The following is a 25,749-nucleotide window of genomic DNA, read 5'->3' as shown; positions in this document are numbered from 1 at the left end:
TTCAATATCCAAATACAAAATAGAATCAAATGACATTCACATTATCTTACAAAAAAATAAAGTTGTAATCAAAATTAACTACTTAAATAATAAATACAATACTTAAATAATCTCCAAAATGAACATAGAAATCCACAACATAACAGCAATGTGTGTGCATAGCAATGCACAAACATTGCACTGGGGGCTATTGCTTTAACTTTGGCCTGCAAACCATTGAGAGCTGAGCTACTTTTCTCCACCTTTTGAACCAAATTAATCTGAGGAGTTGATCTGCCCTGCTGTTTAACTCGAAGTTTTTCTTCGTAAGGAAGAATATCAAATGACTTTGCCAAAATTCGGTCCACAACATTCAAATTGTCTGCCATTATGTGCAGCTTGCTACGACTGGCGCGAGGCTAGTGTGTCCGCCTGTGAGTGCTTTGTGACGGTGGAGGAGCTCAGCAGCACCCGCTGCTCAAACCAATTCGGATCAGGGAGACAGACACCCTCTCTACTTTTAAGATTAGGCTTAAAACTTTCCTTTCTGCTAAAGCTTATAGTTAGGGTTGGATCAGGTGACCCTGAACCATCCCTTAGTTATGCTGCTATAGACTTAGACTGTTTCTTTCTCTTTTTGCTCTGTATGCACCACTCTGCATTTAATCATTAGTGATTGATCTCTGCTCTCTTCCACAGCATGTCTTTTTCCTGATTCTCTCCCCTCAGCCCCAACCAGTCCCAGCAGAAGACTGCCCCTCCCTGAGCCTGGTTCTGCTGGAGGTTTCTTCCTGTTAAAAGGGAGTTTTTCCTTCCCACTGTCGCCAAGTGCTTGCTCACAGGGGGTTGTTTTGACCGTTGGGGTTTTTCTGTAATTATTGTATGGCTTTTGCCTTACAATATAAAGCGCCTTGGGGCAACTGTTTGTTGTGATTTGGCGCTATATAAATAAAATTGATTTGATTTGATTTGATAGGGACAGAAACTGCGATAGAAGTCAGAAAGAGTGATAGAAGTCGGTCTCCAAACACAAGCAGCTACCAAAAAAAAAACCCCACTAGAAATAGAAGCTTGATTTGTCGCTAGTCGTTTTTAACAAAGAAAATGCTGCTAAGAGGATTAGGAAAGTCTCCGGTTCAACTCAGAACAGAATGAAAATGCTCCCACGGATGTTTACACCAAAAGATCGCTGATTCGCTCATTTCGCAAATCAAAAAGGGATTCAGCCTCAGACAGATCATCCAATCATAATGCAGAAGCTTAGCGTCCGGGCCAGCCCACTGCCCCATAGACTCCCAGACACGCTGAGCATCTGATGGGCGGGACAAAGCCCAGCATTTATCCAATGACTCGTCTCGTTTCGCTGTGTGCTTTGTGTCGCTATTGAACTCTGTGGACGCTCAGTGTCCCCACTGTTTAAAGCACTGTGAATCTGCGGGTTTGAGTGAGTGGAAAGCCGCGTCGTTACCAGTGATAAGAAGCTGATTCTGAAAAAAAGTTGAGCGCGTTGTAGCGCATATTTAGTCAATGACATGTACACACAACAGTATTTGATCACTTATTTTTTGACATTTTAGGGGAAGCTGAGCTTCCCTTGCAGTCTTAGAGCAATCGCCTCTGACTTTAAGACACCTAAAGCACTTTACACTAAACAAACGGAGCATTTCGCAAATAATGACAACAAAAATTGTAATATTGGACATGCAAACCTACCTTTGTTTTGTTGTTTTTTCTCGTCTTCCAACTACTTTTTTCTTTTCTCCGCTCCAGAGGGATAATTTCTTTTCTGTGACTTGCACTCACTTCCTTCCTCACGATTAGTCATCGACCACCTGACCCAAGCGGTGCATCTAAATTTGCCCAACGGTGGCAGCAGCCAACAGGAGGCATCAATTAACCTAGTATTGGTATTTTGTCAAAATGAATTTATTTTTTTCGGGTGTAATACAATTTCGTTTAAATTATTCAGTATTATTTTAATTTCATGTATATATTTACTTTTTTATCACAACGTCTCAGTGCTCTCGGGGCCCCCTGGTGGCGTGGAGGCCCTAAGCGACCGCGTAGTTGGCGTATGCCTTGGGCCGGCTCTGCCCACATGACCTTTGCCCTGTTGTTCTCAACCACCTTTGGTGTTGTCTCTCATCAGGACTTCGGGACTTCTAATCCGTATGCAACACAGATGTTCCTGTACATGATTCCCGACCCTTGGTTGTGCCTCTCAGTGTATGCTGTCTCATCTTGCATCTTGCATCCTGCTACTATGTGCTGGGTCCTTGGTTCCCCAACCCCCTCCCCATGGTGTACTGGATGCCTGTATGGACTCTCATCAATTGTTGTTGTGTTCTGTATTGTAAACCTTTTTGGTAAAATGGCCTAACCAGTGGATCACCCCTTTGAGTCTGGTCTGCTTGAGGTTTCTTCCTCAATATCATCAGAGGGAGTTTTTCCTTGCCACTGTCGCCTGTGTGTTTGCTCTAGGGGTTGATAACAATAGATCTTACTTGTGTGAAGCGCCTTGAGGCAGCTTTGTTGTGATTTGGCGCTATATAAACTACATAAATTGAATTAAATTGAATTGTCAGCCGCGGTAGACTCCTCTCTCTATGGATCTGGTGTTTAGGGTTTGTTCTTGTGCTGGCATGATCACAGCCTCTGTGCCGTACTTTAGACCAGCCTTTTCTAGCCACTGATAGGTCTTCTTGATGTCACCCATTTTCTCTGTCTGTTGATGGTACATCCCATGAAGGGGCTTGGTCTTCCATGATATCTCCTCCTCCTGTCCCTTATCACCATCTGTCTTCAGCTGCCTGAGGCATTTTTGTAGCAACTGATCTCAAGGGGCCGTATTCTTGGATGCTCCTCATCTCATCCTGGATTGTGGCTCTGACACTCACTAATCCTCACCCTCCCTCCTTGCATTGCTCATAGAGCCTCAGGGTGCTGGACTTTGGGTGGAAACCTCCGTGTATGTCAGTTGTGCTGTAGCTGACATTAACATCTTTCCTGTTGACTATTTTTTGGAGTTTATGTGACCTTGTGAAATGTTTCTTAACTAACTTGTAGGAATGACCTTGTGACAGTTATCTGAAAATTTGGCTGTAAAACAGATAAAAGCAGATGATGTTTTTTGATCTATTTCTTTTCTTTTGGTTCCCTCGGCTATGATTTTTCACACTCTGGATGTTTTTGTTGTACCTGCTGTATGTGATGGCATTGGTGTAATACTGCAAGGTTTTGTTGAGCTCATCTAAGTCACAAGATAATCCTAATATTTTTGTGCTCATTGATGCTGGAATATGTTTAATTATGGAAGTAGGATAGTTGGACTCAACATTGATGTATGTTGTCGTATTGTCTGAATGAGTAATATTTTCAGCTTGTAAGGTTAAGAGTGGCATCTAGGAAGTTCACTACTTTCAACTTGCTCTGTATGGTGATTTTTAGGATGAGGTCTCCAAGGACTTATAGTTTTTTTTCTGACTTTGCCACCAAATTTTGCATTCATGTTTTTAAAGACTGCTCCTCCATAATCTCTGTACAGTACAAGCCAATGAGCCTCTCTGGAAATGCTGATGATACTTTCTCAAGGATGTAAAGGCCAAGACTGTGCACACAACTATATTTGAATGCCTTGAACGAGCTCCACACATGAAAATTTTAATAAACTTTCTAATCAAACATTTCAAAGTGTATGGGAACTGCGTGTATTTTGAAAACTGTGTTTGAATGAGCAATCATCACGGGGTGTGTGCACTTGTTTTCTTCCAGGGCAGAGCCATTATCGAGCAAAGGCGGATGCTAATAAGATGGTTGTACTGCTCTCTGCAGCATGCCTTTGATCTGCATACTGCTAATTAGTGCACTGTTACATGGATGCTGTGATAATGACCTGGAAGTGAGTGGACACACTCAACACTCATCCTTTTTGTCATATTCTCTCCATTTCACACATACGCACACACCTGTGGTGCCAACTCGCCGTTGGTGATGATTTTAGCGATCAAGCTCCATTTTCTGTTGCTGGTGGCATTGTGGATCATCTTTTTCCTCAGCAGCTCGCCCACGGACACATACTGGAAGCCATAGCGCTCTGCAATCTTGAGGCACTGCGTTCCTTTGCCGCTGCCTGGGCCACCTACAGGTGTAGAGTGAGAGCTGTCAGTGTTTAGGGAGGAATTTATCCTTATGTGTTTGTGTATTTGTGATATTGTATTGGAGTGTGAAGGACTTTGTGCGTGGGTGCATGTGTGTATTAGACAGAGAAACCCAGACTGTGTGGGTGACTGTGTCTGTTCGGTTGTTTGTGTCTGCACATGTGTGAAAGTGACTGTGTGTTACTGCTAATGTGGGTTTTTGGAAGAATACACAGGGGAGAAGAGCAAGCGTGGGGTATGAAAACACAAACAGGTATGTGTGAACCTCCTACATTTGCTAACAAATCCTCTTTTCCACTAAAAATGCTGCACAAAGCACCAGACAGCAGGAGATGTGGTAGATGCTGATTTATATTGATTAATTAAATGGCAAATGAGCTGTATTAGTGCTCTTTTTGATCTTTTAAAAGCAATACACCACATTCACCCATTCACAATCGTGTTGGTGTCGGGTTGTTGCCATGCAAGATGCCCAACTGCATCGGGGCCCAGTTTCATAAAGCAGTCTAATCTTTTAGTCTACTAAGCTTACTTAGTTGACTAAGGTTAGTCACCCAACATTATTCGTCTAATCTCCATTTCACATCAATGGCTAAACTTGTAGCTTAGCCGTCTTACGTTAGTTGATGATTTTCACGGTCATAGCGGCATTGCGAGTGCCGTTGCCAAGAAATGCCTTCAATGTGCAACAGTTTTCTTAATTTCCTGGTTCATCCGTGTGTTACAAACATGGCTGAGTCCGCTGCAACAGAGAAGCGCTCCCGACCTCTGCATCTGTAAACATCTCCAATGGATTATTCCCGTCCTGGAACACCTGCTCCCTCCACAACTCTCTCCTTCCTTCCTCCTCCATCAGGTGGTGGTCCATTGACTAAAATAAGATTGGCCTCCTCTGTACAAGGCTAAAAACTTTAGTCGTGTAATGTGAAACTTTAACCATAATACATATATACATACAATTTCATTGTATGTATGTATGTATGTGTGTGTATATATATATCTATATATCTATATATATCTATATATATATATATATATCTATATATATCTATATATATATATATATATATCTATATATATATATATATAATATATATATATATGTAGGTGCAATGACAAAGATTCTATTCTAAACCCCCAGACCCCCCCCCCCCCCCAATTCACCCCACATTTCATGCCCCCATAATGAAATTAATTTGTGCTCCCGTCACTTTTCCCGGTTTTCGCGACAGTATCACAAACGAAGAGATTAATGTACTTTTCTTGATGCCATCACAAAATGCCGTGAGATAGGGTTGGGTCAGGAATTCAAACTTATGACCCTCTGGAAACAAGCCCATTTCTATAATTTTAAGGCCACGATGAAACAACTAGTCCGTGTTCACTTAAATAGGAGAATTAGCCTGAATCTGATCTTTCTGCATGCACGTGACACAGGTTTCAAAACACTGCTGCCAGACTTCTGACACGAAGCAGAAGGTTTGAACATATCACACCTATTTTGGCACCCATCTTTACACTGCCTCCCTGTCTCTGTGAGCACAGATTTTAAGGTTTTATTATTGATTTATAAAGTTGTTCATGGACTGGCGCCGTCTTATCTGTCCGATCTTGTGGAACTCTAAGTGCCGGCCCAGTTGTCGCAGGATGTGGGACTTCTCTGTTCCTTGGGTGAAGAAGAAGTCAGCGGGTCAAAGAGCCTTTTCTTATCATGCACCCGCTCTGTGGAACGGTCTTCCTGTGACCGTGAGGTAGTCGGAATCTGTGGACATTTTTAAGTCAAGATTTAAAACCTATTTTTATTCTCTTTCTTATGAATAGTTTTTATTTTTTATCTGTTTTATTCTTTTACTTCTGATTTTAATTATGTATTTGAATTTTTTAATTTGATTATATTATTTCAATTTTTTATGTTGAACTGTTCTGTGTGAGGTGCCTTGAGATGGCTTTTGTTGTAATTTGGTGCTTTATAAGCTGATTAAATTGAAATTGATTAAAAATTTAATGTTTATGTCCTGACAGCCATTGAAAAATTTGTGTAAAGTTTGAAATGGTGCTTTAGGTGCTTATTATAATAGCAAAACAAAGGAATAAGCACTCTGGAGAAACTTTTCATGTAACGATAAAGGAAAAGTTTGTATTAAACAGAAAACTGGCCGGTGTGTACAAACCAATTTGGCGCCCAGGGCAAGATTTTAATGGCACCCCACCCACCCACACTTTCTTCTTGACAATCAATACATGTCAAAATGACAGAGAGAAACTCCGCTCAAAGCCTCTACCAACTATCCCCACCCAACAGTTTATTTTGGGTAGGTCACTTTAGGTGAACCTCACCCCATAATGCCTTAGGAATTAGCAAATCGTGGATGAAGGCACATTAACACTGCTAACTACCGGATGCAATGCAACGGAAAAAATTATTCATCATATTATTGTCGTGAGCTGCATGGAAGAATGAAGACCGAGCCAGAGCTTTTGTCTTTTCTGCACTCTGTCACAAGGAGGTGCTGTTATTTTTTACACATAGCACAGACACAATGGCGGAATGTAAACTGTTGTATTGAAATGCATTATGGTAGTTTGGGGTTTTGACTTTTTAAATGTTGTTATTGTTGTTCATGTTGGTTTAACAATGGTGTTAGTGTTGTTGATTTGTTGTGTTTTGTATTCCAATTGGTTTAGTCAGTTTGGTTGAGTATCATGTTGCTGTTACCATAAGTGTAAAGTGTAGTGTGTTTGACAACTGCCATTGTCTCTATGCTGTGTGAAAATACAACCCCTGGCAATAATTATGGAATCACCGGCCTCGGAGGATGTTCATTCAGTTGTTTAATTTTGTAGAAAAAAGCAGATCACAGACATGACACAAAACTAAAGTCTTTTCAAATGGCAACTTTCTGGCTTTAAGAAACACTATAAGAAATCAAGAAAAAAAAAATTTGGCAGTCAGTAACGGTTACTTTATTAGACCAAGCAGAGGGAAAAAAATATGGACACACTCAATTCTGAGGAATAAATTATGGAATCACCCTGTAAATTTTCATCCCCAAAATTAACACCTGCATCAAATCAGATCTACTCGTTAGTCTGCATCTAAAAAGAAGTGATCACACCTTGGAGAGCTGTTGCACCAAGTGGACTGACATGAATCATGGCTCCAACACGAGAGATGTCAATTGAAACAAAGGAGAGGATTATCAAACTCTTAAAAGAGGGTAAATCATCACGCAATGTTGCAAAAGATGTTGGTTGTTCACAGTCAGTTGTGTCTAAACTCTGGACCAAATACAAACAACATGGGAAGGTTGTTAAAGGCAAACATACTGGTAGACCAAGGAAGACATCAGAGCGTCAAGACAGAAAACTTAAAGCAATATGTCTCAAAAATCGAAAATGCACAACAAAACAAATGAGGAACGAATGGGAGGAAACTGGAGTCAACATCTGTGACCGAACTGTAAGAAACCGCCTAAAGGAAATGGGATTTACATACAGAAAAGCTACACGAAAGCCATCATTAACACCTAAACAGAAAAAAACAAGGTTACAATGGGCTAAGGAAAAGCAATCGTGGACTGTGGATGACTGGATGAAAGTCATATTCAGTGATGAATCTCGAATCTGCACTGGGCAAGGTGATGATGCTGGAACTTTTGTTTGGTGCCATTCCAATGAGATTTATAAAGATGACTGCCTGAAGAGAACATGTAAATTTCCACAGTCATTGATGATATGGGGCTGCATGTCAGGTAAAGGCACTGGGGAGATGGCTGTCATTACATCATCAATAAATGCACAAGTTTACGTTGATATTTTGGACACTTTTCTTATCCCATCAATTGAAAGGATGTTTGGGGATGATGAAATCATTTCTCAAGATGATAATGCATCTTGCCATAGAGCAGAAACTGTGAAAACATTCCTTGCAAAAAGACACATAGGGTCAATGTCATGGCCTGCAAATAGTCCGGATCTTAATCCAACTGAAAATCTTTGGTGGAAGTTGAAGAAAATGGTCCATGACAAGGCTCCAACCTGCAAAGCTGATCTGGCAACAGCAATCAGAGAAAGTTGGAGCCAGATTGATTAAGAGTACTGTTTGTCACTCATTAAGTCCATGCCTCAGAGACTGCAAGCTGTTATAAAAGCCAGAGGTGGTGCAACAAAATACTAGTGATGTGTTGGAGCGTTCTTTTGTTTTTCATGATTCCATAATTTTTTCCTCAGAATTGAGTGATTCCATATTTTTTTTCCCTCTGCTTGGTCTAAAAAAGTAACCGTTACTGACTGCCACAATTTTTTTTCCTGATTTCTTATGGTGTTTCTTAAAGCCAGAAAGTTGCCATTTGAAATGACTTTAGTTTTGTGTCATGTCTGTGATCTGCTTTTTTTTCTACAAAATTAAACAACTGAATGAACATCCTCCGAGGCCGGTGATTCCATAATTTTTGCCAGGGGTTGTAGTAGCACCTCTTTGTGGCAGAATGCAGAAAAGGCAAAGGCTCTAGCTCAGTCTTTGTTGTTTCTTCTTCGTTCTTCCATGTCGCTCGCCACACTATCATCATCTTGAGTATAGGCTTTGCTATCCAGATGAATCAATATGGGTTTATATTTATTTATTAACTAGTTTTAGTATTTTTAGTAGTAGTAAGAAAAGTGAAAGTTCACTTTATGTGTTTCCCTTATTCGTAGCACCCTCACCCGGATGGGCAGCGCTTTTAGCAATTACCTATACTGCCTATAGGTTGCGCTGGCCCTGTCTACAAGGATCATTGATATAGCTTTAAAAATGTGCACCTTATCTTATATCCAAATATTTTGTAACATTCAACCTCGTCCCCTGTGCTGATTGCTGACTGCGCACTTCTTTTTGTCTAGTCTCTCTCTGCAAAGGTGACAGATGAGCAATACTCGAAAGAGACGTCAGCTACTGTCAGACTGTTTTCCCCTTAAAATAGGACACAATATTCTCACAAAGACAAGACGAGAGCTGGTTTTGTTCTGCAAGGATAAATCAGCCACACTTAGTATAATGTGACCATCCCAGGTACACATCAAAAAACAAAGTATATTCAAGTACAAAAGGATTTCAAGCTCTTAAAAACAAATTCCTCTTTCTGGAAAGATTTATAAACAACTCATTTTCAATCTGGCTCAGCCAGAACCATCATTCATTCTGTACAGCTGTCATGCTACATTTAAAAGAATAATGAATTTATATGACAGGTTACTGCAGGTCCATCAAGGAAATCAGATTAGAAGAGCGTGTGGTTAACACAGTGAGTGACACTCAACAAGATCTGCACTGCTGATAACAGCAGGGGGCGGGGCTACAATCTAATACCCCGAAAACTACGCTGGCAGGATGCACAGGCAAACTAACAACATCACAGCATTGAAGTCATGTATTTTAAGATCACCACTGAAGCAAATACAGAACGTTCCAAGGGTTTGTTTTGACAAAGAACAAAGCCATTGGGGTCAAAGGTCAACAATTTTATTTTCACTCTGGTAGCCACCAAACTTGACACACACACACACACACACACACACACACACACACACACACACATACATGCGTGAGTCCTGAAACCGTCCAGGTGAGGTAATTAATTTGGGTCATCATTTTGCGCAAAAATCAAAATTTAAGATTCTCACTCGGATTTGCACCAAATGTGGCACACATACATAGGTGATCTCTGCCTGGTCTACTTTTCCCAGGTCACTTTGCTGAGTTCTGCCAAACTTGGTATATCAATAAAGGTTGACCTTGAAATTGCCCTTAAATAACTCTTTTTTTTTTTCAAAAGCCAAGTAATTTGTTTTTAATCAGTATTCTGATTTAGACCTAATGTGGCACACACTTAGATGGATTCCAGAACACCTCCGATAAGGTCAGTCCTAGGTTAGTCATTTGGGTGAAGGGCAAGGTCGCTGAGGTCAAAGTCAGATCTCAGTGGCCCTTACTGTCTTCATGCCCATGGGTATTACTGCCTAGTTAATTAATACTCATTTGTTTGCTGTGTTTTCTCCATAGACTGGACAAAGCCTGCGTGATGTCACCCACTGGTTTTCTACAGAGACCTAGAACAGCCAAAATGATCCCCTTTTCTGGGTGCCACCATGTTGAGAGCCCCGCCTGCACTGATTCACAACGAAGCGTGGGTGGCTCCATGTGTGACGGAAAAAGCCTAAACATGTCTGAGAACGAACCACAAGCTAAATCACATTTTTGGGGACTGCGTGGTGGTTCTCCTAACGGTTTGCTTTGGTGGGGACAGCAAAAGTTGTGCCATTTATTGCCTCTGTAATCCTGCTTTACGTGGACCTACTGACGGCTGCTAAAAGCGCTATCTCCATTAGCATGGAACATTTGTATCAGGCTGTAAGCATGTTTGTTCCTGCTCTAAAGTTGGACATTTTAACATGGAGTCCTATCGGAAAGTGCTCTGTTTTGGAGCTAGGCTCAAGTGGCCAGCCAAGGAACTACTAGAAAAATGACTTCCACTTTAGAGGTGCTCAGACGGCCCCACAGCACACCACCCCCACCACACACCCCTGGCTGACCCAAGACACATCCTACACCCTTCAGCCATCCTCTACCTCCTTGAGACCACAGGGCAACAGCGCTACCACCACACAGTAGCCCACCATGCACGTACACCCAGGCAGGCCAGTGCCCAGGGAAATGTCTCACTGTACCCAAGTGCCACAGCCAGAGAGCCCCCAACCATATACCCAAACATTGGGGGATTTTGGAAACAGTCAGGTACCTAAGTGGTTGTACAGTGACACAATTTTTGTAATTTTGCCAATGTGCACCACCACAATGTACTTTAAATAAAACTCTCAAACTTTGAAACTACAGAGACTACATATAAAATTGGCTGCAGTTCTTAAATACATCTTTTTTCATTTCATTTACAATGTGTACAGAAGAAAACACACACAGACACACACACACAAAGTGTCACTGTCCAAATACTTTTAAACCCAACTGTGTCTTTATTGTAAAATCTCAACTACTTAACTGCAATGGGTACAAGAAAATCAATTTTGCACAGTATGCTCCCCTTCATGGGTTTCATTGTATTGTGTAAAGATTTGAGGCACATGGATCACAACCCACTTCCATTCTTTCTCAGCTGTGGAAGTATTTTGTTGATGTTGTTATTTGTTGACGTCGTGTCTCTTTACCGATGACAAGGATGACTTTAGGCCGTGGTCTGGATGGATCAAACACCTCGTACTCTTCTATGAGCTCTGCCGTCTCTGAAAGGTCTGAGTCACTCTCAATGGAAAACTGGCTAATGGGAGGGAGGCGATCGTACCGTCTGTAGGGAAAATTGGGACTATCCGGCAACACTGTCACAAACACACACAGACACAACGAAAATGTAAGTGAGAAAGTTGTTGTACATGGTACTGAATAAAACAGCTTTTTACAAAAACGCTGAGGCAGAATTATAAGCTAATGGGCACTGTTTAATTTTAACACTGTGAAAAAGTTTTAAACAACCCCAGAATTTTCAGGAAAATATAACTTTCAGTTTGGAATTTTCTCCACTTATCTATTTAAAACTGGGCAAATATTTGTACTCAAAATAATTCAAGTGCTCTAAAATTAATCAATCAATCAATCAATTAATCAACCAATCAGTCAAACAAATAAAACAATTCTGTTAATTTTATTTAAAATTTATACTTGATTGATTTAAATGAACAATAAAGTGCACAAAAAAGCAAGCAGTATTCCCAAACAGCCAGCAAAATGGAGCACATTTGAATTCCAGCAATCAGCTGAGAAAGAAAAAGGCAAAGAAATCTCGATCCCTGATTAGCCCGCAGAACCCAACTCTGAAGCCAGCAATCTCATATCTGTTCATTGTAGTACAACTGGATGCATTACTGTGCAAAGGATTTATGCACCCCATATTTCTGCATACATTTCTCTTACTGTTGATGTTTTTTCTTCATTAATTTGTCACAAAAATAAAAAAAAACCTTATTTCTCTTTGTGAAAAAATCAAATAAACTGATCTCTGTAGTTCTTGTAATAAATTTGAGAGAAAAAAAAATCTGATGATAAAGTTGCATATTTATAAGAAAAAGAAAATATTTTTGTCATCAAGGAATGTCCTTATTATTACAGATGCCACTGCTTGTCACAATTAGCTCCCACTGTGTGCATGTGTCCTACCGTACCAATTTGGTGGAGCTACTAGTCCTTCAGGGGACAAGATAATGCTAAAATGCACCCATGTTCCGCAATGCTGTTCCACCACATTAACTTGAATCTGTGACATTCCATTTACCAGCAGCGTCTCTGGTGTGATGAGGTAAACACATAAACACAATTTTTTTTCTTATGAATTTGTCATTTTAATCTTCAAGAATATTTGTTTTTTCTTAAAATATCCCTTCCACATCTCAATTTCAATTTAATTCAGTTCAGTTTATTTTTATGTATACATCACTCATTCACAATTGAAGTGCCTCAAGGCACTTCACACGATTAAGGTCTAACTTTACCAACCCCATTGAGCAAGCACACAGGCAACAGTGGGGCAGCTGATGATACTGAGGAAGAAACCTAAAGAAGACCAGACTCAGAGGGGTGACCCACTGCTTAGGCCATTCTAACAGTTACAAGGTTTTTTACAAATTTTACAAGAATTTCTTTACAAACAGAAGAAACGGAAAACAAGAAGAAACAGAAAATATATCTCTCTGTTTATTAATTTATTATATTATTACCTCCACCAAGGTGGTAATATTTTCACAGGCATTTGTCCAGTTTGTCTGTTAGTTTGTCTGTTAGCAGGATGACTGCAACAGTAATGCATGGATTTCAATGAAATATGCTGAATAGACAGATATGTAACGGGAAATAAATGATGCAGTTTTCAATATGATCTGGATCATACGTATTCTGGAACTGAGATCCAGAAGAACGTTTGGCACATAGCAACATTTAACTCAAAATGTTATTCGAGGATGTTCATGAAGTTTGGTGACCAGATGGATAATGTGTTAGAAAAATCAGGGATTTTATTTTGAATTTGATCCCAAACATATTTTGGAAGGAGATTGAAGCAATCAGGAGCATGGAATTAACAAATGTATCGATCATGAACTAATAAATGTATACATGTAGACTACAGTCCTGTTTTTGTTCTCTTGAAATCTGGCGAGGTTTGATCCTTGATGCTAAATGCAAGTTAAAGTCGGTATTTTGTTGGGGGGGAATATGTGGCATTCGCAGGAGGTTCACACTCTTTGAGTCCCTTCTAGTTATTTTATTTTGTCATTTACTGCAGTGATGGGGAGAGAGAGAGTTAGAGAGAGAGAGAGAGGAGAGAGAGGAGAGAAAGAGGGAGAGAGAGAGGAGAGGAGAGAGGAGAGAGGAGGGGAGAGTGAGAGAGAGAGAGAGAGAGAGAGAGAGGAGAGAGAGAGAGAGAGAGAGAGAGAGAGAGAGAGAGAGAGAGAACTCAGTGGCAGAATACCTGAGCATTGTGACCAACCCAAAGCTCAGGAAATCCTTGACCATGTACAGACTCGGTGAGCACAGCCTCACCGTGGAGAAAGGCCACCACAGACAGACCTGGCTCCCCAGAGAAGACAGACTGTGCAACCACCAGAGGTGGGATGAAGTCACCATCAAGTCACCCTCAAGTCATGAATCAGCAAGTCCCAAGTCAAGCCTTAAGTCATAATGACTTTAGACTTGACTTGGGACTTGCAGATTGATGACTTGAGAATAACTTGACAGTGATTATGTCTTGCCTCTGGCACCCACTGATCACAACACCAGGCGGAGCCCAAGCTGCACTTCCTAACCACCTGCCCGCTGTACCAAGACATCAGAGACACTTACTTCCCACAGATCACAAACATCCAAAAAGACTTTCACAGCATGACCAACATCAACAAACTTCTGTATCTGTTGGGTGAAGTGCAACAATGTGCAAACACAGCAGCAAGGTTTGTGAGCTGGTAATGACATGAAAAAAATAAACTCAAAAGAGAAGATTAAACTGGCAATGTCAGTTGTATAATATAACACATTTTATAGGCTAGTATATTTTTACACCCAAAGCACAATTTTTATGATTATTTCAATCCCAAATCTCCTGTTTACACATTTGGTTACTGTAGAATATTGTTAACTGTATGTACATCTTCTTAATTTCTATTTTTATTTTTATTTGTTGCTCTATGTAACACTTGCTTTGACAATGTAAACGTATGTTTCCCATGTCAATAAAGCGCCACTGAAATGAAATGAAATGAGGGAGAGACACTCCATGGTTGTAATACCTACTTAAGCAGTGTGAATTAGTGGTTGATACGTTTCCTGAGCAATATATTAATTTTCACTGCTCTCTTTTAAAGCAAAGTGAACAGCCATTAATTTGTGCAAATCACAAGTGACTCGTTGATTGGCGTCATTATGATGGTTTCATTTGTGAGCACTGAATGTATATTATTATCCTGAATAGTCAGTCGGCTGTTTTCTGGAGGCTTTTTCTTGCACTTTTATTAGAGTGTCTATTTCCTGGGTTTTTTAAATGCATATATGCTTGCTCTCCCTGCATATATGCTATCCCTGCTCTCGTCTCTGTGCGATAGGGGTTCAATTCTCGCTGAGTGCTTCACACTACTGGCTTTGTCCTTCAATTTATTTATGCAGTGCCAAATTACAGAAGCCACCCTGAAGAGCTTCACAAGAGTAAGGTCTAATCTTCTCTACCTTCTGAGCAAGCACATTGGTGACAATGATAAGGAAAAACTCTAGCTGCCACCTTATCGTGGTGGGGGAGTTTGCGTACACGGATGATCCTAGGAGCTATGTTCGAGGGCTTTGTGCCCCTTGTAGGGTTTCCCAAGGCAAAAAGGTCCTAGGTGACGGGTCAGACTAAGGGCAGTTCAGAAGCTCCCATGACCAGTAAAAAATCAAGGACCAAGACGTTGCCCGGTATGGTGGAGCCGGGGCCCCACCCTGGAGCCAGGCCTGGGGTCACGCGCGAGCGCCTGGTGGTCAGGCCTTAGCCCATGGGGCCCGGCCGGGCTCAGCCCGAAAGAGCGATGTGGGCCCGCTCTCCTGTGGGTTCACCACCTGCAGAGGGGGCCATGGGGGTCTGGTGCAGAGAGGACTGGGTGGCGGTCGAGGGCGGGTAGCCCGGCGGCCCGGTCCGCGCTCACAGCCCCTGGCTGTTGGGACGTGGAATGTCACCTCGTTGGGGGGGAAGGAGCCTGAGCTTGTGCGGGAGGTTGAGAGATACCGACTAGAGATAGTTGGGCTCACCTCCACGCACAGCTTCGGCTCTGGTACCCAACTCCTGGAGAGGGGCTGGACGCTCCACTTTTCTGGCGCCCACGGGGAGAGGTGGAGAGCTGGGGTCGCATTGCTTATTGCTCCCCAGCTCAGTCGCCATGTTTTGGAATTCATTCCGGTGAACGAGAGGGTCGCGTCCCTATACCTTCGGGTCTGGAACAAGTCTCTCACTGTTGTCTCAACCAGCTGGCCGAGCAGCAGTGCAGAGTACCTGACCTTCTTGGAGTCCCTGGGAGGGGTACTAGATAGCGCTCCAACTGGGGACTCCATTGGTCTCCTGGGGGATTTCCATGTCCACGTGGGCGGTGACAGTGAGACCTGGAGGGGGGTGATCGGGAAGCACGGCCTCCCCGATCTGAGTGGGCGGTGACAGTGAGACCTGGAGGGGGCTGATCGGGAAGCACGGCCTCCCCGATCTGAACCCGAGTAGTGTTCAGTTGTTGGACTTCTGTGCTAGTCACAGTTTGTCCATCACGAACACCATGTTCGAGCACAAGGGTGTCCATAAGTGCACGTGGCACCAGGACACCCTGAGCCGGAGGTCAATGATCGACTTTGTAGTCGTATCATCTGACCTTCATCCACGTGTTTCGGACACTCGAGTGAAGAGAGGGGCTGAGCTGTCGACTGATCACCACCTGGTGGTGAGCTGGATCCACTGGGAGGGGAGGAAGCCGGTCAGACCTGGCAGGCCCAAACGTATTGTGAGGGTCTGCTGGGAATGACTGGCAGAACCCTCTGTCAGCGAGGTCTTCAACTCCCACCTCCGGGAGAGCATCTAAGACTATTCTAATCAGTTGTGTATACAGAGCACCAGATTCTTGTGTTGTGAAATTTACAGATAAAATAATTGAATTATTCCATCAAATTAAAAACAAAACGCTTTTTATGTGTGGGGACTTTAACATTAACATAGAAAGCTCCAGTTGCCAAAGATTAAGTGATTTTTTTTTTTTTTAATATTTATTTCATTCATTTAAAAGAAAAACAGAAAAGCAAAAAACAAAAGCACCACAATACCAGAATGAAAAGGAGCAGAAAGAAGAACAAGTCTTATGATTTCTGCCCCTTTTAACAATACAATCTTTCAATATACAGCATCATAGTCAACATTATTTAACAGATTGCATTTCTTTAACTTGTTACATACCACTGACCCATTTCATAATTATGACCATTAATTAATAGATTACATCACTGATAGGTTACATTTAAACTTAAGACACTCCAAACATTATTAAGTTTACTTTTTTTTTTTTTTTTACATATTATACATTGAATTTTGTGAATTCAATGTATAGTTTGGGGTTATTCCCCTTGATAACAAAATTAACCAGAATTACATCGCAAAGTGCAACGGTAATCGATAATATATTTACAAACAGAACAGATGAAATTATCAAGAATGGGATCTTCATGACAGATATTAGCGATCATTTACCAGTTTTTTCAATATTTAAATATAAAAATAGGTACAAGAAAAAAACTGTTATAAACTTTAAAAGAGATAAGTCAGTAAAAGCCTTAGAGGCATTAAAATATGACCTTAAAAATCAAAATTGGGAAGAAGTTTATGTCAGTGATGTTAATGTAGCATATCACTCATTTATGAAAATATTGATGAAATCAAACAATAAAAATTGTAAATTAATTGAAGTTAGTAAGAAAAGAGTAAATAAACCATGGCTGACAAAGGGAATAAAAAATGCTTGTGCAAAGAAAAACTATTTATACAGGTGCTTTTTAAATATATATTTTTTAAATAAACTATTAACAATAATTAGGAAACAAAAAAAAAAGATTATTACAGTGAACAACTAAATAAGAGTAAAGATAATATGAGGGTAACATGGGGAATTATAAAAAGTGATGGAGCGAAAGCAACTATTCCAAATTACTTTGTTAAGGAAAATAAAGAGATATATGATATAAAAGAAGTTGCAAATGGGTTTAATGATTATTTTTCAAATGTAGGATCAAGTCTGGTGAGAAATAAACCAATAATAGAAGATAAATTACGTACATTGGTAAATACAGTCAATAGTATTTTCCTGGACAATGTGGAAAAAAGATGAAATAAGAAATATTGTAAAAAACTGTGTAAGCAAAAGATCAACTGACCATGAAGATTTAGACATGATGACTGTAAAAAGTATAACAGAAATTGTTATTGAACCATTTACTTATATTTGTAATCTGTCTCTGTCAACTGGGATTTTTCCAGATGAAATGAAAATTGCTAAGGTAGTCCCATTATATAAAAATGGAGACAAACATAATTTTTCTAATTACAGGCCAGTATCATTGCTTCCACAGTTTTCTAAAATTATGGAAAAAGTTTTTGTGACAAGATTGGATAAATTTATTGATAAACATCATATTTTAAATAATGCTCAGTATGGATTTAGAACAAAACATTTAACAGCTATGGCAATTATGGAACTAATAGAGAAAACATCAACAACAATAGATAATAAGGATTATTTTGTAAGTATTTTTATCGACCTGAAAAAGGCTTTTGATGTTATAGACCACTCAAGATTGCTTCACAAGTTACAACAATATGGAATAAGAGGTGTTGCACATCAGTGGGTAAAAAGCTACTTAGAAAATAGAAAACAGTTTGTTCAGATAAATAATACCAAATCAGAATTGTGTAACATTATTTATGGAGTACCACAAGGATCGGTACTTGGACCCAAACTGTTTATTTTGTATATCAATGATTTTGTGAATGTATCCAATGTGCTTGGCAGCATTTTATTTGCTGATGATACAACGCTGTTTTACTCTGGATCAGATATACAGGAAGTAGAACAAGTGATAAATACGGAGTTGGAAAAAGTTAAACATTGGTTTGATATAAACAGATTGTCACTAAATATTAATAAGACAAATTTTATATTGTTTAATGATAGAGCGAAAAAAATAATGTGTCATTACAAATAGATGGAATGGATATACAAAGGGTAAAAGAAACAAAATTTTTAGGAGTCATGTTTGATGAAGATCTTACATGGAAGTCACACATAAATTACATAAAAGGAAAAATAGCGAAAGCCATTGCTGTTTTGCATAAAGTAAAATATTCATTAAATAGTTATGGTTTATTAACACTGTACAATTCATTGATTGTCCCATATTTAACTTACTGTGTAGAAATCTGGGGATCAACATATACAACCTATATACAACCTTTATTTATTTTGCAGAAAAGAGCTTTAAAAGTGATTAGTAACAGTGGTTTTAGAGATCCATCTAATCCATTGTTTATTAAGTATAGGGTACTTAAATTTCATGATTTAGTCGATTTGAAAATATTACAAACAATGTACCAAGTTAATAAAAATACTTTACCAACAAACATTCAAAATATGTTTGAAAAAAGAGTAAGTAGTTATAAATTGAAAGGAATAGAAGTCTTTAAAAAAAAAACAAGATTTAGAACCAAAGTAAAGGTATTGCAGTAAATGGTGTCAAATTATGGAACAATCTTAATAAAGAAATTAAAGAATTAAGGTCGCTTAAATTATTTTAAAAATATATTAAATTAGATGTATTAAGTAAGTATGAAACTATAAAATAAGTCAGTGGGCTGCAAGAAAGTCAAAAAAAAAAAAAAAAGGTAAACTGTTAAGCCGTGGTCACAACCCGCCGTACTTGCACGTGCGTGCAGTCTACTTGCAAAAATGTGGGATAAATTTGGAGATCCGTACTTCGTAAGTACTGCCTCAGTACGAATTTAGGAGCACGCAGACACGCCGTAGAGGTTTTAGTGCATGCAGAACTTTCGCTGCGGTCAGGCTGCGGATTCACCAGCAGTGCAGATGACGCACGTTGTGAGTACTGCCTCAGTACGGATTCAAAGCAGCACATTTTCTTTCAATTACTATTGAATTAACCAAATCCGTACGTAGGGAGTACGGATTTGGAGGCCGACAGACTTGCATGCACAATGCAGCTTCTCACTTGAACTTGGACTTTATTTCCAAACGTCAGCAACACACACTCCACAGCTTCAGTCTGTTAACTAGCTGTAACTTTTCGAGGCAAGTAAACACTCGTACAACTGACCGCTGCAGGCTGGACATGCTCATTGCCGACGCCGAAAAACACCTGCCGCTCCGGTCCCGCTCATAAAAAAAGAAAAGCGACACCTCCCCCAACACACACACACACACACACACACACACACACACACACACACACACACACACACACACACACACACACACACACACACACACACACACACACACACACACTGCCTTACTGTCATCTCTCTTTATCGTTACACTCCTAGAGACGTGCGTTGAACGTACTCCCTCCCTCCTCTTGCTACTGCCTCCATACATTTTCACAAAAACGTAGTGGCCGTGGCATCCGCAGAAACGTACGGCGAAAAAAAACGCACGGTGGGTTGTGACCGGGGCTTTAATAATGTTTGGAGTGTCTTAAGTTTAAATGTAACCTGTCAGAGATGTAATCAATTAATGGTCATAATTATGAAATGGGTCAGTGGTATGTGACAAGTTAAAGAAATGCAATCTGTTAAATAATGTTGACTATGATGCTGGATATTGAAAGATTGTATTGTTAAAAGGGGCAGAAATCACAAGACTTGTTCTTCTTTCTGCTCCTTTTCATTCTGGTATTGTGGTGCTTTGTTTTTGCTTTTCTGTTTTTCTTTTAAATTAATGAAATAAATATTAAAGAAAAATGCGGGTCTGGGAGGAGTTCGGGAAGGCCATGGAGGAGGACTATCGTTCGGCCTCGAAGAAATTCTGGCAAACCGTCCGACGTCTCAGGGGGTGGAAGCAGCTCTCCACCAGCACCGGGGTGGTGGTCCCTCTGTTTAAGAAGGGGGACTGGAGGGTGTGTTCCAACTACAGGGGGATCACACTCCTCGGCCTCCCCGGTAAGGTCTATTCCAGAGTACTGGAGAGGAGAATTTGACCGATAGTCGAACCTCGGATTCAGGAGGAGCAGTGTGGCTTTCGTCCTGGTCACGGCACACTGGACCAGCTCTACACGCTCCATCGGGTGCTCGAGGGTTCATGGGAGTTCACCCAACCAGTCCACATGTGCTTTGTGGATCTGGAGAAGGCGTTCAACCGTGTCCCTCGGGGCACCCTGTGGGGGGTGCTCCGGGAGTACGGGGTCCGGGGTCCTTTGCTAAGGGCTATCTGGTCCCTGTACGACCGCAGCAGGAGCTTGGTTCGCATTGCCGGTAGTAAGTCAAACCTGTTTCCAGTGCATGTTGGCCTCTGCCAGGGCTGCCCTTTGTCACCGGCTCTGTTCATTATCTTTATGGACAGAATTTCTAGGTGTAGAGGGGGTCTGTTTTGGGAACCACAGAATCTCGTCTCTGCTGTTTGCGGACAATGTGGTTCTGTTGGCTCCGTCAAACCAGGACCTTCAGCGTGCACTGGGGCAGTTTGCAGCCGAGTGTGAAGTGTCCGGGATGAAGACCAGCACCTCCAAATCCAAGGCCATGGTTCTCGACAGCAAAAAGGTGCTTTGCCCTCTTCAGGTCGGTGGAGTGTCCTTGCCTCAAGTGGAGGAGTTTAAGTATCTCGGGGTCTTGTTCACGAGTGAGGGACGGATGGAGCGTGAGATCGATAGACAGATCGGTGCAGCATCTGCAGTGATGCGGTCGCTGTATCGGACCGTCGTGGTGAAGAGAGAGCTGGGTAGGGGGCAAAGCTCTCGATTTACCGATCGATCTACATTATGATCCTCACCTATGGTCATGAGATTTGGCTCATGACCAAAAGAATGAGATCGCGAGTACAAGCGGCCGAGATGAGTTTCCTCCGCAGGGTGGCTGGGCGCGCCCTTAGAGATAGGGTAAGGAGCTCGGTCACTCGGGAGGAGCTCGGAGTCGAGCCGCTGCTCCTCCACATCGAAAGGAGCCAGTTGAGATGGCTCGGGCATCTTTTCCGGATGCCCCCTGGATGCCTCGCTGGAGAGGTGTTCCAAGCATGTCCCATTGGGAGGAGGCCCCAGGGAAGACCCAGGACACACTGGAGGGACTATGTCTCTCGGCTGGCTTGGGAACGCCTTGGGGTCCCCCCGGAGGAGCTGGGGGAGGTGTGTGTGGATCGGGAGGTCTGGGCGGCTTTGCTTGAGCTGCTGCCCCACGACCCGACTCCGGATAAAGCGGAAGAAAATGGATGGATGGATGGATGGATGGATGGATGGATGGATGGATGGATGGATGGATGGTAAGGAAAAACTCTTTTAGGTGTTTTTTTAATTACAGGCAGAAACCTACAGCAGACCAAACTCAGTGGGGTGCCCGTCTGCTTTGGCCATGCTAGCAATAACAAAATAACAAATAAATCAAACCACAACAAAGAATTGTCAAACATGCAAAGGCAGAAATATTGCAGCGAAGTAACCATATACATAAAGGGTTCAGATGCAAAACCAAGGAAGTTAATTTTTTTCATGGAGAAAAAAATGCAGTTTAAAATAGCAAGTTAAAGGAAAATGCATTCCAAAATGCACAGATTTCCACAAATAAAATGAAAATGGTATGTTATAATTTTTCACAGTGATAGTATCTAATTTGGCCGCAACTAAAACTTGTGGTTTTGGACTTACTGGGTTTTGCATCTGAACTCTTCATACAGAGTCCAGTCGTCACAACAGCTGGTGGCTTAAAAACATTAAAATGGTGCACAGCAAATGGAACACAACTGGCAAGTCGGTGGTCAGGCCAAGTTCAGTCACTGTTGGAACATTCTCCAAAATTCATCCATTAAAATCTTTCTGAGGTCCTCAGCACAGTTGGGACCCCCACAGCTCCATGTACCCAGTCACAGAGGGATCTCATGGAGCAGATGGATGGTTGGTGGACGTACAAAATGATCTATCATGCCCAGTGCTCATCTACCGGTCACTGATGGTCTGCTCCCTTCTAATTTTATATCTTATAACACTGTTTTTTTATTCATTATTTTTGGCATTATCTTTGCTCAAAGAATTTTAAAATCATGCTTAAAGTGCTTTGAAAGTAACAGTAAACTGATGCATCCACTTTTTAACTGATGCACAATTTGCATCTATGGTCTATTACTGTATTCTATTCTAAGTTGTACTTTGTACAATTACGCTGGCGGCAGACTGAACCTCTTTGCATATCCTGAATAAATTTTGCATTCTCGGTACTTCCAGAATACTTCCAAACAATGGTTGGATAGAGGATAGAACAGAGAGGATTTTTGCTATCTCAACTCAGATGAATAATGGACCATGCACATTTCTTTATTTATTTTTAACAGTACTGCAGTACATTGCCAACAAAACCACACAGTAAAAGCTGCACAGGTACGTTGAACACAGCGATCCACACACATTTTTCCAAACATGCTGTTTCTAACGGTCAGGGAGCAGCAGGGTCACCTGAAAACTACGTAACTGGTGTTTAGATGCCATGTGCTGAGTGCATCTCAACAAATGCCCCTGGGCCTTTTTGACATCTCAGTTCCTCTCTGTGAGCAGCTGTGTTCCTCACTCTGGAGGGGGGGCCTCTTATCTGATCATGGTGTGAAAGTCTTTTCCTCCTACTAGTACTGCCCAGGGTAGCAGCTTTCACAGTGCACAACAGGTTATATCTACAAACACTCGCATATGGGCCCAGTGCTCCCTTTCCAATTCCAGCAGTTTGGCTGTTATTATGCAAGTCAGTATGCAGACAAAATTCTGCAAAAAGCACAAGAAGAGACAAGTGCTGAAAAAAGAAACATTTAGATTATTCAGCACACGAAGGGGAGCTGCTAGTTTGCTCCAACTGAAAAGTACAAAACAGTCAGGCCCCATAAAAAACAGTTTATCATCCCCGCCCGCATGCTGAAATCGACCCACATCAATATTTTATTTTTTTTAAATTTTGGTGAATTTCATCGATGGCAGTACAGCTGTAGCAAGAACTAGCATCGCCGACCGAACGGTCCCCTCTGAAAATTGGTCCGCCCTGCCTTCACTGCACATGCATTTGAGACTGACTCTCTGAGTCTGACTCTTGACACCCAAAGCGATCAAAGGGAATAATATGATTATTAGCCATCAGATGACAAAGTAAAACCTCTTTAATCATTCTAAAGTCAGTTTTAAGCAGAAACTAGGCCGTTTTAAGCAGAAATGAGGCGATAATCTGTGAATCGCTGACACTCCGAAATGACATAGGTGCCACAGCAGCACGTCAGTCTCAGATGTGCTGCTGTGGCGGTTTGATTGGTCCGCCGTCTTTTATCATGAAATAATGCTGAATTTCTGTGGAGATGATTGTTGTACAAAAGCTTCAGATATCTGTCGCTGAGATAGATGATGACTAAAGTCCAGTTTGAAGCAGAAACGAGGACATAGTCAGTGAATCGCTGCTGACATTCAGAAATGACCCATGCGCACTGAAGGTAGGGCGGACAGATTTTTAGTGGGGATGGTTCGGTTGGCGACACCGGCATGTCAGCTAGGTGGCGAGTATTCTTTGGCTGAATACGGCTGAGGTTTACAGAGAAGGAGCTCGGAACTTGGCGCTTGTTGTCACTGGCAACCATACATACGAGGACGATTGCCAATAAGGGCAAGAAACTGAAGCCCCATTTCCCCGAAGCCACAATAAACGATATTTACAGCCAGTATGCATGTGGTATGCTGGACAGTGGAGGTGGCTTGGACAGTAAGTGCAACAGTTGCAAGGCGTGTTTTTCCTTGTCCGTTTCCTCGTCTTCGAGAATGAAATGAACTGTCATAAACTTATGTTATTCATATTACAAGGGGAGGTTTCATCTTCAAAATGTTACCATGTCATTTGTTCTCTGTTTCTAAGAAAAACAAAAAATGCCGCCCTCCCTCATCACTTTTTTCTGATGTCAAGGATGATAAACTAATGGGTTTTTATGGGGCGTAACAAGAAGAAATCAGTGTCACAGTGCGGAATTTGAAGGACACTCAATAGAATCATATCAATGCCAAGAATGAGCAGACCTAGACATGTTTGTCTCACTGTTATGACATCAAAAACATGAGGAAAACACAAGACATTAAAGCTCAATCTCCTACGATGATGGAGTCTGATCCACCTGATCCGCTTCATTGTCCAGATCTACACCAGGTCGTATATGCTCATAGTTGTTGGTACATTAAACCTCCCCAATTTTTTATTTTTTAATTGGATCCATACATCATTACCTCCACCGAGGATATAATGTTTTCAGCTCCATTTGTATGTTTGCTTGTTTATCAGGAAGCTATCTTAAAAATAAAGAAAAGAAAAAGGAATTCAGGCATTTCAATTAAATTTGTATTTGACATGTGTTATGTTTTGGCATTTAGGTTTAATTTCCACACTATTCTGTCTCTGCCATGATTCTCCATGTCTTGTTATTATTCTCCGTGTTATAGGGCCTATTCTCCCTAGTGGCAAATATTCGCTGGCACTTTTATTTTGATGTTCCTTCTGTGTTAGTTTCATGTAGCTTAATTTCCTGTTTCTGGCCTGCTCATTTGAAGTGTCCCACATTTCCATGTTTGATTACATATTTAACTGCTGAAGTGTTTTCAGGCAGCACGGTGGATTCGTGGTCAGCAATGTTGCCTCACAGTGACAAGGTTATGAGATCGATTCCCATCTGTGGCCTTTCTGTGTGGAATTTGCATGGGTTCCCTCCAGGTGCTCTGGCTTCCTCCCACATCTAAAGACATGCAGGTTAGGTGAATTGGAAACTTTAAATTGTCCATAGGTGTGCATGTGGATGTGTTTGTTTGTCTAATGTGGCGACAGACTGGCATCCTGTCCAGGGTGTAATCCCGCCTCACGCCCTGTGACCGCTGGGATAGGCAACGAAGTTGGGTGGAGGTAATAATGTTGTTTGTTTGTATGTGAACAGCCTGTAACCCTCAATTTTTCATATATTGTTATGACATTTTTACAGAGGATTCATATCCTGATCAGCAAGAACCGATTCAATTTTCAAGGTCGTAGGTCAAAGTCAGGAAAAATCTTAGAAAATTGGAAAAATCCCTATCCTTTAAAATTGAATACATTTTCAAAAATTCATAAAAAAACCCCAATCAAATTTCTTTCATATTTGAGAGTGTTGTGTAGGATGGTCTCCTTTATCAACTGACAAAGTTTGATCCAGCTCTGAACCAGATTACAGATTTTGTGGCGATTTAAATTTAACATTGCAAATACCATTTAATGTATATTTTACATTATATCTTAATCAAATATGCCCCAACCACTCACATATTTGACAGTGA

At 41.2% G+C, this 25,749-nt stretch overlaps 1 protein-coding gene across 1 annotated transcript in view; it reads right to left on the bottom strand.

Moving 5' to 3' along the window:
- The window catches only part of ak5 (adenylate kinase 5), a 294,513-nt gene that overhangs the window by 239,805 nt on the left and 28,959 nt on the right, over positions 1 to 25,749 (bottom strand). The window contains 2 exon segments of the mRNA XM_034183075.1: positions 3,945 to 4,117; positions 11,337 to 11,504. Coding sequence (XP_034038966.1) covers positions 3,945 to 4,117; positions 11,337 to 11,504 — 341 coding nt within the window.

The sequence above is a fragment of the Thalassophryne amazonica genome, chromosome 12 (genome assembly GCF_902500255.1).
Source record: "Thalassophryne amazonica chromosome 12, fThaAma1.1, whole genome shotgun sequence".
In the NCBI taxonomy this organism is placed as follows: domain Eukaryota; kingdom Metazoa; phylum Chordata; class Actinopteri; order Batrachoidiformes; family Batrachoididae; genus Thalassophryne; species Thalassophryne amazonica.
Note: the sequence above shows the minus strand (reverse complement) of the source record. Positions and strands in the feature narration are given on the sequence as shown.